The sequence below is a fragment of the Mustelus asterias genome, chromosome 10 (genome assembly GCF_964213995.1).
Source record: "Mustelus asterias chromosome 10, sMusAst1.hap1.1, whole genome shotgun sequence".
NCBI lineage: Eukaryota > Metazoa > Chordata > Chondrichthyes > Carcharhiniformes > Triakidae > Mustelus > Mustelus asterias.
Window position 1 is genome coordinate 111,590,849 of NC_135810.1, and position 17,974 is coordinate 111,608,822.

Genomic DNA, 17,974 nt, shown 5'->3' on the forward strand with positions numbered 1-17,974 from the left:
TTTGGTGCTTCCGGTGTGGGATGTGGGAGTTCCTGGAAACACCTAGCCTCCCGGAGGTTCACATTTGCGCCAGGTGCGTGGAACTGCAGCTCCTGAGGGACCGCGTCACAGAACTGGAGCTGCAGATTGCTGACCTTAGTCTAGTCAGGGAGAATGAGAGAATAATTGACATGAGTTATAGGGAACTAGTTACACCGGGGCATCGGGAGGAAGACATGTGGGTCACAGTTAGGAGGAGTAAAGGTCGGAAGGGTAACGTACCAGAGAGTATTCCAGTGGCTGTCTCTCATAATAGGAAGGGCTCGGCGACAGGTGTGAGAGGGGAGAGGAGTGAGCAATTAGTGAAGGGGTCACCTGTGGTTGTCCCCCCCCAAAACAAGTATATTGTTTTGGATAGTGTGGAGGAGGATGACTCTCCAGGGGTAAGCCACAGTGACCAGGTCACTGGCACAGAGTCAGGCTCTGTGGCCCAGAAAGGAGAGAGAGGGGTTAGGAGAGCAATAGTGGTGGGGGATGCGTCGGTTAGAGGCATGGACAGGCGATTCTGTGGGTGCGAATGGGACTCCAGGATGGTAGTCTGCCTACCTGGTGCTGGGGTAATGGATGTCTCCAAGCGGATAGGAGGCATCTTAAAAGGGGAAGATAAAGAAACGGATGTCATTGTACACATTGGTGCAAATGACGTAGATAGGAAGAGCAGGGGGATCCTACGAGAGCAATTCAGGGAGTTGGGAAATAGACTAAAAAGTAGGGCCTCCAGGGTGGCCATCTCTGGGCTGCTCCCAATGCCTCGTGCCAGTGAGGCTAAGAATAGGGAGTTAGTACAATTGAATGCTTGGCTAAAGGACTGGTCCAGGAGGGAGGGCTTCATTTTCCTAGATCAATGGGAAGTTTTCAGGAGAGGATGGCACCTGTACAAGAAGGACGGGTCACAACTAAGTTGGAAGGGCACGAATATCCTGGCTGGGAGTTTTGCTAGTGCAGTTCGGGGGGGTTTAAACTAGTATGGCAGGGGGGTGGGGATCAAAATATTAGGTCTACAAGTGTAGAGGCTGGGGACGAGCTTGGGGCTGGGACAAGGCTGGCAAAAAAGAAGAGCACTCTGGGGGAAGATGACCTTACTGGGCCTGGAGGTCTGGAGTGCTTATACTTCAATGCAAGGAGCGTAGCAGGTAAGACAGACGAACTTAGGGCCTTAATGCTCACGAGGAATTTGGATGTGGTTGCGGTGACAGAGACTTGGTTGAAAGAGGGACAGGACTGGCAGCTGAATATTCCGGGGTACAAGTGTTTTAGGCGAGACAGAGGAGGGGCCAAAAGAGGTGGGGGAGTAGCAGTATTAGTTGGAGAGCATATTACAGTGGTGCAGAGGGAGGACAATTCAGAGGGGTCGTATAACGAGTCACTCTGGGTGGAGCTTAGAAACAGGAAAGGCGCTGTCACTATGTTGGGGGTATACTACAGGCTCCCCAACAGCCCAAGGGAAGTGGAAGAACGGATATGTCAGGAGATACTGGATAAGTGCAGGAAAAATAGGGTTGTTGTAGTGGGAGACTTCAATTTCCCTGGTATAGACTGGAAATCGCTGAGAGCTGGGACTCTGAATGGGGAGGAATTTGTAAAATGAGTACAGGAGGGTTCTTTGGAACAATATGGAGATAGCCCGACTAGAGAGGGGGCTATACTGGACCTAGTACTGGGGAATGAGCCCGGTCAGGTCTTCAAAGTTTCGGTAGGGGAACATGTGGCAAATAGTGACCACAATTCTGTTAGCTTTAGGATAGTGATGGAAAAGGGTGAGTGGTGTCCTAAGCGTAAGGTGTTGGATTGGGGGAAGGCTAACTTTAGTGGGATTAGGCAGAAATTGGCAGCTCTTGATTGGGAGAGGTTGTTTGAGGGTAAATCCACATCTGGCATGTGGGAGTCTTTTAAGGAACAGTTGTTAGGACTACAGGACAGGCATGTGCCTGTAAAAAAGGGTAGGAAGGGTAGGATTCGAGAACCGTGGATAACCAGGGAAATTGAGGAACTGGTCAAAAAGAAAAGAGAGGCGTAGGTTAGGTCCAGGCAGCTAAAAACGGAGGGAGCTCTGGAGGAGTACAAAGAAAGTAGGAAAGAACTCAAACGGGGAATTAGAAGGGCAAAAAGGGGTCACGAAATGTCCTTGGCAGACAGGATTAAGGAGAATCCCAAGGCATTTTATTCATACGTTAGGAACAAAAGGGTTGTCAGGGGAAAAAATCCGACCTCTCAGGGACAAAAGTGGGGAATTATGCTTGGAGCACAAAGAAGTAGGGGAGATCCTAAATAAATACTTTGCGTCGGTATTCACAAAGGAGAGGGATGTGTTGACTGGGAGTGTGTCGGAGGGGAGTGTTGAACCGTTGGAGAAAATCTCCATTACAAGGGAGGAAGTGTTAGGTTTGTTAGAGAATATAAAGACTGACAAATCCCCAGGGCCTGATGGAATCTATCCAAGGCTGCTCAGGGAGACGAGAGACGAAATCGCTGGGCCTCTGACGCAAATCTTTGTCTCATCACTGGACACAGTTGAGGTCCCAGAGGATTGGAGGATAGCTAATGAAGTCCCATTATTTAAGAAGGGTAGGAAGGATAACCCGGGTAATTATAGGCCGGTGAGCTTGACGTCCGTGGTGGGGAAGTTGTTGGAGAAGATTCTTAGAGATAGGATGTATGCGCATTTAGAAAGGAATAAACTCATTAACGATAGTCAGCATGGTTTTGTGAGAGGGAGGTCATGCCTCACTAACCTGGTGGAGTTTTTTGAAGAAGTGACTAGAATGGTTGACGAGGGAAGGGCCGTGGATGTCGTCTATATGGACTTTAGTAAAGCGTTTGACAAAGTCCCTCATAGTAGGCTGGTGAAAAAGGTTGGATCTCATGGGATAAAGGGGGAGGTGGCTAGATGGGTGGAGAACTGGCTTGGTCACAGAAGACAGAGGGTGGTGGTGGAAGGGTCTTTTTCCGGCTGGAGGCCTGTGACTAGTGGGTGTTCCGCAGGGCTCTGTATTGGGACCTCTGCTGTTTGTGATTTATATAAACGATCTGGAAGAAGGCGTAACTGGAGTGATCAGTAAGTTTGCGGACGACACAAAATTGGCAGGACGAGGCTACAGAAGGATATAGATAGGCTGGAAATTTGGGCAAAGAAATGGCAGATGGAGTTCAATCCTGATAAATGCGAAGTGATGCATTTTGGTAGAAATAATGTAGGGAGGAGCTATACGATAAATGGCAGAACCATAAAGGGTGTAGATACGCAGAGGGACCTGGGTGTGCAAGTCCACAGATCCTTGAAGGTGACGTCACAGGTGGAGAAGGTGGTGAAGAAGGCATATGGCATGCTTGCCTTTATAGGACGGGGCATAGAGTATAAAAGTTGGGGTCTGATGTTGCAGATGTATAGAACGTTGGTTCGGCCGCATTTGGAATACTGCGTCCAGTTCTGGTCGCCACACTACCAGAAGGACGTGGAGGCTTTGGAGAGAGTACAGAGGAGGTTGCCTGGTATGGAGGGGCTTAGTTATGAGGAGAGATTGGGTAAACTGGGGTTGTTCTCCCTGGAAAGACAGAGGATGAGGGGAGACTTAATAGAGGTGTATAAAATTATGAAAGGCATAGATAGGGTGAACGGTGGGAAGCTTTTCCCCAGGTCGGTGGTGACGTTCACGAGGGGTCATAGGTTCAAGGCGAAGGGGGGGAGGTTTAACATAGATATCAGAAGGACATATTTTACACAGAGGGTGTTGGGGGCCTGGAATGCGCTGCCAGGCAAGGTGGTGGAGGCGGACACACTAGGAATGTTTAAGACTTATCTAGATAGCCACAATGACAGAGTGGGAATGGAGGGATACAAAAGAATGGTCTAGTTTGGACCAGGGAGTGGCACGGGCTTGGAGGGCCGAAGGGTCTGTTCCTGTGCTGTATTGTTCTTTGTAAGACGTGCCGGATCATCGACACGGATGCCATCATCTCACGTGAGAACACCGTCTACCAGGTACATGGTACCTACTCTTGCAACTCGGGCAACGTTGTCTACCTGATACGCTGCAGGAAAGGATGTCCCGAGGCATGGTACATTGGGGAAACCATGCAGACGCTACGACAACGGATGAATGAACACCGCTCGACAATAGAACATAGAACAGTACAGCACAGAACAGGCCCTTCGGCCCATGATGTTGTGCCAAGCTTTATCCAAAGCCAAGATCAAGCTATCCCACTCCCTATCATCCTGCGTGCTCCATGTGCCTATCCAATAACCGCTTAAATGCTCCTAAAGTGTCTGACTCCACTATCACTGCAGGCAGTCCATTCCACACCCCAACCACTCTCTGAGTAAAGAACCTACCTCGGACATCCTTCCTGTATCTCCCACCATGAACCCTATAGTTATGCCCCCTTGTAATAGCTCCATCCACCCGAGGAAATAGTCGTTGAACGTTCACTCTATCTATCCCAGGCAATCACCAGGCAAGACTGTTCTCTTCCTGTGGGGGAGCACTTCAGTGGTCACAGGCATTCAGCCTCTGAGCTTCGGGTAAGCGTTCTCCAAGGCGGCCTTCACGACACACAACAGTGCAGAGTCGCTGAGCAGAAACTGATAGCCAAGTTCCGCACACATGAGGACGGCCTAAACCGGGATCTTGGATTTATGTCACACTATCAGTAACCCCCACAGCTTGCCTCCTGGACTTGCAGAATCTCACGGGCTGTCCTGTCTGGAGACAATACACATCTCTTTAACCTGTGCTTAATGCTCCCTCCGCTCACATTGTCTGTATCTTTAAGACCTGGTTGGCTGTAGAGATTCGCATTCTAATCAGTATTCTGTAACTTGATTTTGTGTCTCTGTATGCCCTGTTTGAGAGCAGATATCCACTCCATCTGATGAAGGAGCAGCGCTCCGAAAGCTAATGGCAGTTGCTACCAAATAAACCTGTTGGACTTTAATCTGGTGTTGTTAAAACTCTTACTGTGTTTACCCCAGTCCAACGCCGGCATCTCCACATCAAAACATCTCAGTGCAGACTTACTGATGCCACCCACACAAAATTGCATCCCCATACGCAAATGCCTACATCAACTATACCTCAACACTCAAAAAGCATAAACACTACCCATGTATAAATGCAAACTTATCCAACATGTAAATCAGACCATCTTAAGTTTCTTCTTGGAACAGACATGTTTTATTTTCCTCGTTTAATACCAGACGAGAGGCACAGAACAGGAAACATGGCGCCAGCCGCAATGAGCAAACCTGGAGATTTGTCTCTGCAAGTGAACTTGAATGGAATTGAAGTAATGCAGAGAAGATTTCTGAAAGCAGATTTGTCCAATCTTACAGTAACGTCAGACTTCTGCTGTTCTTTAAACAGTAGATTTTTAAAAGTTGCTCTCTATTCATTTTTTGTGTTTATCATTTCAGAGAGGCTTAATTGCCCTTAATAATAAGCTTAAGTCTCCCTTAATCCTAGCCCTCTGGCTTTCTATGGACTTCAGACAGTATTTATTCAACAAATTAATAACTTAACTAGAGCAGGATTTATATCTGGGCAGCAGACAAAATCCATATGCGAGCAGACAACTGGTTTAGGTCACCAATTATTTCCAAAAGTTACAACTGTTGTATATCAGTGTTTCCACAATTCTGGTCACATTACCATTGTGAAAAGTATGAGGTAATGCATTTTGGGAGGACTAACAAGACAAGGGAAGATGCAATGAATTGTCAGACCCTAGGAAGTACAGAGAATCAGAGGAACCTTGGTGTGCATGCCCATAGATCTCTGGTGAGAGCAGGATGGGTAGATAAAGTGGTTAAGAAGGCAAATGGAATATTTGCCTTTATTAACCGAGGCATTATATACAAGCGCAGGGAGATTATAATGCAGCTGTATAAAATACTGGTCAGGCCACAGCTGGAGTACTGCGTACAGTTCTGGCCGCCATACAAGAGGAAGGAAGTGATTGCATTAGAGAAAGTTCAGAGGAGATTCACCAGGATGTTGCCTGGGCTGGAGCGCGTTAGCTATCGAGAGACTGGATAGGCTGGGATTATTTTCTTTGGAGCAGAGAAGGCTGAGGTTAGACCTGATTGAGGTGTATAAAATTATAAGGGGCAAAGATAGGGTGGATAGGAAGGAACTTTTCCCCTTAGCAGAGGGGTTAATAACAAGACTTAAGTTAAGGGGCAGGCAGTTTATAGGAGATGTGAGGAAAAACATTTTCACTTACTGCCTGAAAATGTGGTAGAGGCGGAAACCCTCAGAACATTTAAAAGTAATTAGTGGAGCACTTGAAATGTCGTAGTATACAAGGGACAAGTGCTGGAAAATGGGATTAGAATAAATAGGTGCTTAATGAGTGGCACAGACATGATGGGCCGAAGGGCCTCTTTCTATGACTCTATTACAGAGGGGTGTGATCATGCTGGAGAGGCTACAGAAGGGATTTAAGAGGATGTTGCCAGGACTAGTAAAGTTTGGCTATGACAATGGAGGAAGCTAAGAGCAGATTAATTGAGGTCAATAAAATTTAGGGGGATAGAATAAGAAGAATCTATTCTCCTTCATGAGAGGTCAACAAACAGATGCAGAGATTCAAAGTAATTTGCAGAAGAACTAGACGGGAGTTAAGGAGAAAGTCTTTCACCCAGAGGTGCAGCAGGTAACTAAGACGACAAATGGAATTTTGTGCTTCTTTGTTAGAGGGATGGAGTTTAAAAACAGGAAGGTTATGTTGCAGCTGTATCAGGTGCTTGTGAGGCCACACCTAGAGTACTGTGTACAATTTTGGTCTCCTTACTTGAGAAAGGATGTACTGACACTGGAGGGGTTGCAGAGGAGATTCCGGAGTTGAGAGGGTTGGCTTATGAGGAGAGATGGAATAGACTGGGACTATATTCATTGGAATTTAGAAGAATGAGGGGGGATCTTATAGAAACATATAAATTTGTGAAGGGAATAAGATAAGATAGAAGGAAGGAACGTTGTTTCCACTGGCGAGTGAAACTGGAACTAGGGGGCATAGCCTCAAAATAAGGGGGAGCAGATTTAGGACTGAATTGAGGAGGAACTTCTTCACTTCTTCACCCAGTGAAGCAGTTGAGGCTACATCATTGAATGATTTTAAGGCAAAGATAGATAGGTGTTTGAACAATAAAGGAATTAAGGGTTATGGTGAGAGGGCGGGTAAGTGGAGCTGAGTCCACGAAAAGATCAACCATGATCTTACTGAATGGCAGAGCAGGCTCACAGGGCAAGATGTCTACTCCTGTTCCTAGTTCTTATGTTCTTAAGTGATGGGAGTATGAAACTCATCAACTGAAAGGGTGGTAAAGAAGCCATCCTTGTAATTTAGTGGCACTTGAATATGCACTTAAGCGCTGTAACCTAAATGGCTACAGACCAAGAGCAGGGTTAGGCTGGATAGTTCTTTTTCGACCAACACAGACAGAATGGGCCAAGCGGTCTACTTCTGTGTCCTAAATTTCTACGATTCTATGTGAGGGTAGAAACAGAAAATACCAAGCTCTCTTATGTTCACTTTGATATGCAATACAATTCATTCAGAAACAAGCAAAATTACAGCAATAGTCAAGATCCGTTCTTGGGAAAGCCTAGTACAAAATATTGAAAATGTCCAATAAGTTGACTCAGCTCCATTCAACGGATGTTACCAGAAATCTGAATCTGAAAGCGGAGGAAGAAATCCATACTTTAAATTGGCAACCAGTTTCTTCATTAATCTGCTTGAAATGGGCAGATTTGCTTTATTCTCCAAGGAATAGAACATAGAAAGCCACAGCACAAACAGGCCCTTCGGCCCACAAGTTGCGCCGATCATATCCCTACCTCTAGGCCTATCTATAGCCCTCAATCCCATTAAATCCCATGTACTCATCCAGAAGTCTCTTAAAAGACCCCAACGAGTTTGCCTCCACCACCACCGACGTCAGCCGATTCCACTCACCCACCACCCTCTGAGTGAAAAACTTACCCCTGACATCTCCTCTGTACCTACCCCCCAGCACCTTAAACCTGTGTCCTCTCGTAGCGAGGAGAAATCTAACAACAACCATGGCAAAGTAGGGGAGGTTGGCACCATTGAAAGTCACGAGAAGCGAATTTTCCTGTATTTAGAATACTGGGGTTTTCTCACAAATCACTTGTATTAAACTAATTAGGACTGGCCCTCAAAATATCTCTTGCCACTTGTCAAGGACTTTGGGTGGACAGTGCAATTGCTCCACCCACCCACATTCTGTCTCAACTGAAAGGTCCCCCTATGAGTTTCCAGTAACAAAGATTACAAGCGATTATAATGCATGGGAACAAATAGAAGAAAAACAGAAGGGTATAGGAGGAAAGAGGATACTGAATAATCCCACTCCAATCCAAAAACTAAATTGCATCAAGACGACCCAAAAATGTTACATATTCCTCATATCAAACCAATATTAACAAACTACACAAAAGTGAGCGAAAAAAGTACTTACTTTTGCAATTTTTCCCAATTCTTCCAGAGTCGCTCTTTCATTTTCAAATTGTGTGTAGGCATTTTCTATCCTGGCAATGACTGCATCGACATTAAGGGTTCTTTTTGGGCAACCTTGAGGGAAATAAAACTTTGGAATGCACTCACTCGGTGGTGGAGGCAAGGGATTCTCTTTCTTTGCTTGAACCTGCAAGAAATAGGCATGAAATATTTAGCTTAAAAACACATGCAATAAAGCAATCAGCCATCAAATTTTCTATTTTCACAGATCATAAACAATCTAGCGTATAACAGACTCTATCCTATCATTTAATCTTCGGAGGAATGATTCTGCATAAATACTCCCCAGTAAGTATTGGTTCAGTGTAGTTACATTCTTCCTCAGTCCGAAATGTGTGGGTTCAAGTCCATTCCAAAGACTGCAGCATAAAATCTCATATGCCAGTGCGGCAGAGCAGTGTTGCGATGTCAGATCTGCTGTCTTTCAGATGTCTCCATCTGGCATCTCGGGTGACATATAAAAAAAATCCCATGGCACAATTCAAAAAGCAGCCATGTCCTCCTGGTGTTCTGGCCAATATTTATTCCTCAATCAAGATCACAAACAAATTTCTGGACATTATTACATTGCTATTTGTGAGACCTTGTTACATGCAAATTAACTGTTGCATTTTTATATTAGAAATGTACAGTCTTCATTAGTTGTGAAGGATTTTGGGTCATCCAAAGACCATGATAGGCACTAGATAAATGAATGTTTTTTTTAAGCCAAGTAAAACTGAACATTTATCTATTGATAGCTTTGGATAGTTTTATCCTACCACCCTTGAATTGTGACAGAAATGTTTAAAAAATGAGTAATGGACAGAGAAACATTGGATTGTGAGAGACTAAATTCTGGACCAGCCAAGTGAATTGCAAAAGACTTGCAATGCTCTACATTCTTATCTCCATTATTAATGGCTCACTATCATCTACAGACAGCACCTGCCCATCAATGCCAAGTTCAAACAGACACCACTTTCCCGATCCAAGTTCCCCAAAGTGTAAGATTAATGTGTAAAAATGATGGATAAGGTCCATGGAACATTCAAGCTGTTAAGTTGTTTAAATTCTCTGCTCTTTAAATTTTGTGTTGTTGCTTAGAGTTGATAAAAGAATTGTTGCTTGCAATTTCAATTGCTGTTTGTTGACATAACCTGAGGGCGACCATTATAGTATTATTGCTGCTTGACTGCTTCCACAATCTATTATCACAGTGGGGAAGTTCCCAGCTTGACTGATAGGTTCAAGACATTATTAATGGATCAGCAATCCTTGATATGGAGTTTTGAATACAAATGCTTGCTTTTATAAGGATTACGTTCTTACATGGCTTTTTGGATCCATGGTGGATCCTGGGTGAATTGGCATGGAAGGTTTAAAGACAAAGGTTAGTTGGTGTGGGATTAGGGGTTGGTCAGAGTTGGTACAAAATTGGCACAGGGGCTATAAGGGATCAAGGGTAAAGGGGTATAAGTTGGTATAGAGGGTACGAAGGGTCTTGAAGTGGTGGATGGGACATAAAATGGAATAGAGGGGTCATGGTGGGTGGGTGATGGGTGAGAAGATATAAGTGGCTAACTACTTTCATCACAATCGGGACAAGGTTCTAGGGCACCAAGGCTGTCCTTTGACCAAGCCTGTCTTGGCATTCAGCAGCCTGTGGTTGCCTGCAAACATTGAGCCTGAGGCCGGTTCAGTGAAATTGTAAAATTTCCTGACTCTGCACACTTGCCTCAGGAACAAAAATGTGGGCCTGTGATCAACTCTTCTCTTATACTTCAAAAAATGGCAATGCAACATGCGAAGACCAAAAGGACTAAGATTTACAAAACTTAGGCACAGTGGCACAGTGGTTAGTACTACTGCCTCACAACTCCAGGAACCCGGATTTGATTCCAGATGAGTGACTGTGTGGAGTTTGCACGTTCTCCCCGTGTCTGCATGGGTTTCTTCGCACAGTCTAAAGATGTGCAGGTTAGGTGGATTGGCCATCCTAAATTGCCCCTTAGTGTCCCAGAATGTGTAGGTTAGGGAGGGGCATATGTATGGGGTTACGGGGGTAGGGCAGAGGATGGGCCCCGAGTAAGATGCTCCATCAGCAAGTCGATGCAGACTCGATGGGCCAAATGGCCACTTGTGCACTTGCGTAGGGATTCTATGGTAATATTTCTGCAGCTCAGCAGTTATACAAATGGGAATATATTCTGCACCGAGTACACTTTGGGCAGATAAGTGAGAGATGGAATTTAACCCTGAAAAGTGAGAGGTGATACACTTCGGAAGGAGTAATTTGACAAGGAAGCACTCAATAAGTGGTAGGACACTGGGAAGTTCTGTGGAACAAAAGGACCGTGGTATGTTTCTCCACAGATCTCTGAAAGCAGAAGGGCATGTATGTAGGGGTTTGAGAAAGGCACATGGGACACTTGCCTTTATCAATCGAGCCATAGTTTACAAAGGCAGAGAAGTCATGTTGGAATTGTATTGAACTTTGGTGAGGCCACAGCTAGAGTAAAGTGTGTAGTTCTGGTCGCCACATAATAGGAAGGATGTGATTGCAGTGGAGGGGGTGCAGAGGAAATTCACCAGGATGCTGCCTGGAATGGAACATTAAAGTTATGAAGAGAGAAGACTGAGGGGTGACCTGATCGAGGTGTACAGATTATGAGGGAAATAGACGGAGTGGATAAGGAGCACTGTTCCCCTTAGTTGAAGGATCAGTCACGAGGGGACACAAGTTAAAAGTGAGGGGCGGGAGGTTTAGAGGATGTCAGGAAAAATTATTTTATCCAGAGGGTGGTGATGGTCTGGACTGCGCTGCCTGGGAGGGTGGTAGAGGCGGGTTGCCTCACATCTTTTAAAACATTCTGGATGAGCACTTGGCACCTCATAACATCCAGGGCTATGGGCCAAATGTTGGCAGATGGAATCAAGTGGGAGTTCAGGTGTTTCTAATTTGTCGGTGTGGACTCGATGGGCCGGAAGGCCTCTGCTGCGTTGTATGATTCTAAAACATGTTTTACAAGCCTACATCCATCCTATACGACAATATGCCATGAAGCGTATGTGCATAGCAGAATATGTAAAAACTTGTGTGAAAAAGGGAGAAATTGAGTAAATTTGTGCTGCTGTCGGTTATTTCTCAACTCTACTGTATACCATGCTTGGAGTTACAACACATCTACAGCACTGAACCAATGTTAAAAAATAGAAAACGTAAACAAACAAAATAGTTTAAATGTACCTCCTTAACACTGGGTTGGATAAAAATGTTAAGGAAAAGGTTGTAAGAATCTTGTGGGAAGCTGGATATATTCAAATAAAGAGGAAGACCATGCTTTCTACACAGGTTTAACTTATTTCCAGTAATGATATGCATTTTTCCCTTTTCTGCTTCAAATACAAATTACATGTACTGAAAACTGGAGGCAGATACGAAGGCTAGCAAAGAGCACAGTCAAGCCAAACTATTTTTGAACTGCCAGATAAAGCTAATAGTGGAAGTCAAATTAGGATTTACATTACATTGTTGACATTAGTGTAGAAAAAGGTTACAGAAATCTTATGCTTCACAGACACACAGATAAACTGGTGTCAAAGAGGGAAAGATTATGAATGTTGATGTACAGAAAAAGATATTTTACAAGGCAGTGAGTGGGAGAACAAACATTTTCAGTTTCAGACAGCCAGTACACAAAACAAAATTCTTGCATGTCCAAAGAATGAGCATCACACACTGTAAACTTCCTGAAAGCTCTTCAGCTGCTACAGAAAACCCCAAAAGGATGCATTCTGCAATCCAATCCAATCTGTATCAGGTTTAACAGACAACTGTCTGAAATGGCAAGCATGCAGTTTTCTATTTACACTGTGCACAAGTGTTCTTTCTCCATTGAAAAGCCAGATAAAATACTTAGTGGGATTATTTCCCAAGAAATTTAAATACTGTTCACAAAAAAATATTTTTCCCATATAACTTGGAAGAGAAGCAGCAAGTTTCCCTTCTGGCCAACATTCCTCGCTCAAAGTATCAAAAGCAGATCAACTTGTTACTCATCTCACAAGAAACAACACCAAGCACTGAACATTACCTTACCCGACCTCACAAAATCATCTGATTCTGTCAACCACAAAGCTCAATGGAATATCCTTCTCAAATTTGGCTGCCCTCAAATTTATCTCCATCGATGACATGTATACCATGATCCTTATCATCCAGCAAGCACTACCCCTATCTCAATGAAAATTGGGGTCAAACAAGGCTGTGTTATTGCCCCAATTCTCTTCTCCTCTTCTCCATTTTCGTCACTGCAACACTCAACATCAGTAAATTACCCACAGATATGCTGTTGATCTACAAAACAGGTGGGAAACTGTTCAAGCTACACCACCTTTAATCTGAAACCAAAACCACTCCAAGCTCAATCATACAGATTCAGTATGCGGATAACACTTGTGTGCGTTTATTCAGAAACTGAGCTCCAGGCCCGTGTTGACTCTTTCTCCAAAGGAAGTGAAAAACTGGACCTTTCACTAAACAACTGAAAACAAAAAAATCCTCTTCCAACCAGCAAAAGATCTCACCCCTCCACCTCCCAATCGATTTAGATCACTGACCAGATCCTGAAAAACGCGGACCATTTTCCAGATCTTGGGAACCTTCTCTTGACGAAGGCAGACATAGACAATGAAATTCACCATCGTCTCAATGTACCAGCTCAGCCTCTGGCTGACTGAGGAAAGAGAATCTGAGGACCAGACAATAAAGTCATGGTTTACCTGACAGCAGTGATCCCTGTGCTCCGATATGGCTCGGAGACTTGGATGACTTATGGGTGGCACCTCAAAACACTGCAGGTGTACCACCAGAGGTGCCATGAGAAGAATCTCCAAATCCAGTGACAAGAAATGCCGTCCAACAACAGCAGCCATCACTTAAAGCCAACTCTGCTGGGCAGGACGTGTCATGTGGCTGACACCAGACTCTTAAAGCAACTACTCTTGAAATGTTGCTGCAGCAGGAAACTCAAAAGAAGACAGTGGAAAAGTTTTAGGGATTTTTTTTTATTCGTTTGTGGTGCATGGGTGTCGCTGGCTGGACCAGCATTTATTACCTATCCCTAGTTGCACTTGGGGGGCAGTTAAGAGTCAACCACATTGCTGTGGCTCTGGAGTCACGTGTAGGCCAGACCAGATAAGGACGGCAGATTTCCTTCCCTAACGAATATTAATGAAACAGATGGGTTTTTCCAGCAATTGACAATGGTTTCATGCTCATCAGTAGATTCTTAATTCCACATTTTTAAGACTTGAATTCAAATTCCACCATCTGCTGTGGCGGGATTCAAACTCAGGTCCCAGAGCATTAGCTGAGTTTCTGGATTAATAGTCTGACGATAATACCACTAGGCCATCACTTCCCCAAAGCATCCCTGAAGTGATCAAACATATCCATTGACTCATTGGAGGCCCTGGCTTGTGACCAAACAAAATGGAAAGGCCCATTCAGGATTGTACAGATGAAGTTGAGGCATCAGAGGGAGCGCACAAACCTTCAAACAATCCATCTACTCGATCCTTCAAGCACAACCTGCCCAGAGGTGAGGCAGAGCCTGTCGATCATGCACTAGACTCATCAGGCATTTCAGAACCCATGTGAAGGGGTTAATATCAATGAACGAAGTGGTGTTCTTCTATGAATTGAGTACAGCAGAATTCCCCTAGGAAGCTGCTATGAAGTTGTTTCTGTGCAGTTACAGATGAGCTGCATAAACAAGTTGAACAAGGTACGAGAAAACAGGAGCTTTGATAAACAAGAAGGAGAATAGCCATAACTGCCAAGGTCTGTAGATGTGGATGTTTGGATGGTGTAACCATGCAGGCATGATTAATTAGTAATTAATTAGAATTAGACACACATATAGAGGCTGTAACTGGTTAACTATATTCACCTGACATAAATGAAGTAATCAGAACTATTAGTTGCAATTGGATATCAATGACTTCAGAACAAAAGTATACTTGTGATTGGTTATCTTACAGACAATTTGCATATACCAAAGGTATAATTGCTCATGTAACGTATACTCAAGAAATCTGTGTACCACCTCGTGGAAGCAGACTTTCCTGCTATAGCTTGAATAAAGGCCAGTTTAAAACTCTGAAAATCTTCGCCTGGTCTCTCGAGGAGAGTGAAGTACAGAGCTGGAGAGTAGAGGTGAAGTTCCCTAAAAGAATGGTGACGAGGATGGGATCTGCTCAGGCCAGTTGTGAAGACAATACTATGGTTTAAGAATATCACCTTTGATTATACTGCTAACTGAGTACTGTTATAAATCAGTAGCTGATTAAAAGATCCGAACCAAGAGTAGACCAGATGAAGGGAACGAAGGGGAAACGAAGTTGTCCCTCAAGCCGAGTGGTCAGTGAACTATGGGTGAGCCCAGAGCAGTCAGAGTACTGTGGGCACAAGAAAGGGCAAAACAAAAGTACCCAAGTTGTGAAATTGTCCCTTGAGTCGTGGCGTCAAATGCCGATCAAGCGAATGCCAAAAAGGTGGAATTCGAGTTCACTACCAAATGGGGAGGTGAAGGGATCATGTCCTTACACATTACTTGGGGGGGAAAATAAATTGTAAATCTAATTGGGAAATTGCAAAAAAGGGGTGGATTCCAACTGACACTCCTCTGCACAGTACAAAGTGATGAAATAAGTGAGAAAAACCTTGTGCCTTTCTTGACCTTGTACTTACAGCAAACAAGCTCATTCACCGCAGCTGACCCAGGACAGTTAAAGACGTGAAGTAAAGGTTAATGCCTTTATTGTTGTTTTTGTTCAATAAGAAAATCTCATTCGTAATGCTGAGTTTCTGTTCAAGTTGTCAAGGCTAGAGATAAGCTTGGCAGTGATCCAATTTGAAGTTTTCAAAACATTCGAGTTTTAAAAAAAAAGGAACTGTTAAAATTTCTTTCAAACTTGGTTAAGTAGCGAACATTGGAAATTGAAAATGTATTTATCGGAGAAAAGGAATAGACAAAAGAGATAAAGTTGAGGAATTTATATAAAGTGATGTATTTGCATGCCAAGTTTCTCCGCCCTTTAGAAAAGTTAACTCTTTCAGCGGACAGTTCATTTGTTTCCGGGAAATTTGAAAACAATGTTTTCCTTCACTTCCCTTGCATTAAGTTGATCTTTCTCTATACACCCTAGCTATGACTGTAACACTACATTCTGCACTCTCTCCTTTCCTTCTCTATGAACGGTATGCTTTGTCTGTATAGCAAGAAGCAATACTTTTCACTGTGTACTAGTGAATACATGTGACAATAATAAATCAAATAAAAATCCCTGGAGCTCAGGATCTGGGGATAGTTTTGACACCCTTGAGTTTATCGCACTATAGGAGTCCATATTTCTAGGAGTGACTGGAATTATGAAAGTGTGCCAGTGCAAAGTGGACAGCATGAGCATTGTCTGGAGAAATGTCGAATAAGTATGAGAATTTTATGTTATCACATCATCCCCAGATAAAGAGCAAAGATTTTGCAGGTGGTAATGTTTGGGATTTGAATCAACAAAGAATAGGTGATGCCTATAAAAATCAGGCATTGGAAATTGGCTTAAATGGAACAAAAAAAAGTTACAATAAAAAAGAATGGAGGATCTTTTTTATTTTGAGCTAGAGATTGTGAGCTTGTAGTGTTCTTGTCTCAGCTATAACAGAGAATCCTGAGAATTAACTGTTTAAAATTACAAGCTGAGAGAATCATTTATGGACACTTGTATATTTGTTTTATCACTGTTTTGGGCTACATTTGTGAAGGTTTATTTTTCAGGGGAATTAACCTCGAGTTTTTAATTATAGGCATTTTGGAAGTTTAAAAACAGAACCACAATTCATGTTAAAGCATATGCTTTTTTCTCTGCTTGTTATGGATGATATTTGTGTGTCGCATGCTTCAAGTTTTAATGTCTTCTGTCTGATTTTGTGGTTTTGTGATAGTCGTTTAAATAAGTCAAACATAATTCTAGGTCATTTTGATAAACATGTGGGAATTTTAACCTAGATACACATTCACACGTGACAATTAGTTCTAATTTGATAGGATTGGTTGAAATTTGGGATATTCAAAATGATTATGACCAAACCTGTGTTGGATTCATCTGGGGTTAAAACTTTGTCAGGTTCAAAGAGTTATTCCTGATACAATTGGCACAATGAAAAAGGAATATTTTGAGATTGGATACTGAAAGGTTAAAAGGAGAAAGTGTTAAATAAAAACAAGTCCTGAACTGTGTTCTTGTTAGATTAAAAAAGGGTGGTGATATAATGACATCTGAGAATTTTTACTCCATCCCTTTTCAAACTAGCCGAGAATTAACTCTAACAGCTTCTCACAAGAAGCTCAACACAGGTGAAGATATACTGATATTTTTACAGGAATTAGGAATGACAACATTTTAAGTTTTTGAATTGTCAGATATGTTCAGATGAATTAACCCATTTTGCCCCAAGCAAAATGGATCCTTGTGTTTTGCTTTACTGGTAACTGCAAGTGGAACAAGACTTGCAGTAGCTCCAACAACAGGAAGAATTTATTTACAGACTTTCAATATTGCAGCAACTGTCATTAAACCAGAGTGAAAGCAAGTCATCCTCGTACCCAAGGGACTGCCCAAGAAGAAGATGATAATTTGCGATCACTGCTGCAGTATAATGGTTGTGCTGGCTACATAAGAGTCACTGTGCTTCAAAATTTAGTAAACTTTTCAAATTCCCTCTACTTTTTTGCTAAGTTCAAAGAGCCATTGCTATATTAAGGACACAGCATTCAAATACAAAACCGCACATTTTATTAAATTGACCTATTTATTTTGGTGGATACATTTCCTTAATAATCCTGCACAAATTAAGCGTTTATCATCAAATACAAAACAAGTGCTGACTGTGGAGGAATGATCACACCCAAAAAATTCTGGTTGTCTTATATTGACAATGGTATCCACCCCAAGACAAATCTGTATTCCAAGAGCAATTCTGCACTCAGATTTAAAGATTTCCAGGGCAAATTGAAATCAGATTTAGGTCTTACTCCAATCTCCTTTGCAACATTAAACATAGAATATCCCACCTTCTTAAAAAGGCACAGCCCATTCTGTTAAGGAGGCAGGCAAGCTCTATATTCATTTTGGTAAGACTAATTTAAATGTGGATTACAGGGTCAAAGGTAGGGTTCTGAAGACTGTGGAGGAACAGAGAGATCTTGGGGTCCATATCCACAGATCTCTAAAGGTTGCCACTCAAGTGGATAGAGCTGTGAAGAAGGCCTATAGTGTGTTAGCTTTTATTAACAGGGGGTTGGAGTTTAAGAGCCGTGGGGTTATGCTGCAACTGTACAGGACCTTG

The 17,974-nt window shown here is 43.1% G+C and overlaps 1 protein-coding gene across 6 annotated transcripts in view; it reads right to left on the reverse strand.

Moving 5' to 3' along the window:
* The window catches only part of ppp2r3b (protein phosphatase 2, regulatory subunit B'', beta), a 134,550-nt gene that overhangs the window by 58,717 nt on the left and 57,859 nt on the right, over positions 1–17,974 (reverse strand). For all 6 annotated transcript variants that reach the window (XM_078222470.1, XM_078222471.1, XM_078222472.1 and 3 more), the window contains one exon: positions 8,525–8,710. In XM_078222470.1, the coding sequence (XP_078078596.1) occupies positions 8,525–8,710 (186 nt within the window). The remainder of the gene's footprint in view (positions 1–8,524; positions 8,711–17,974) is intronic.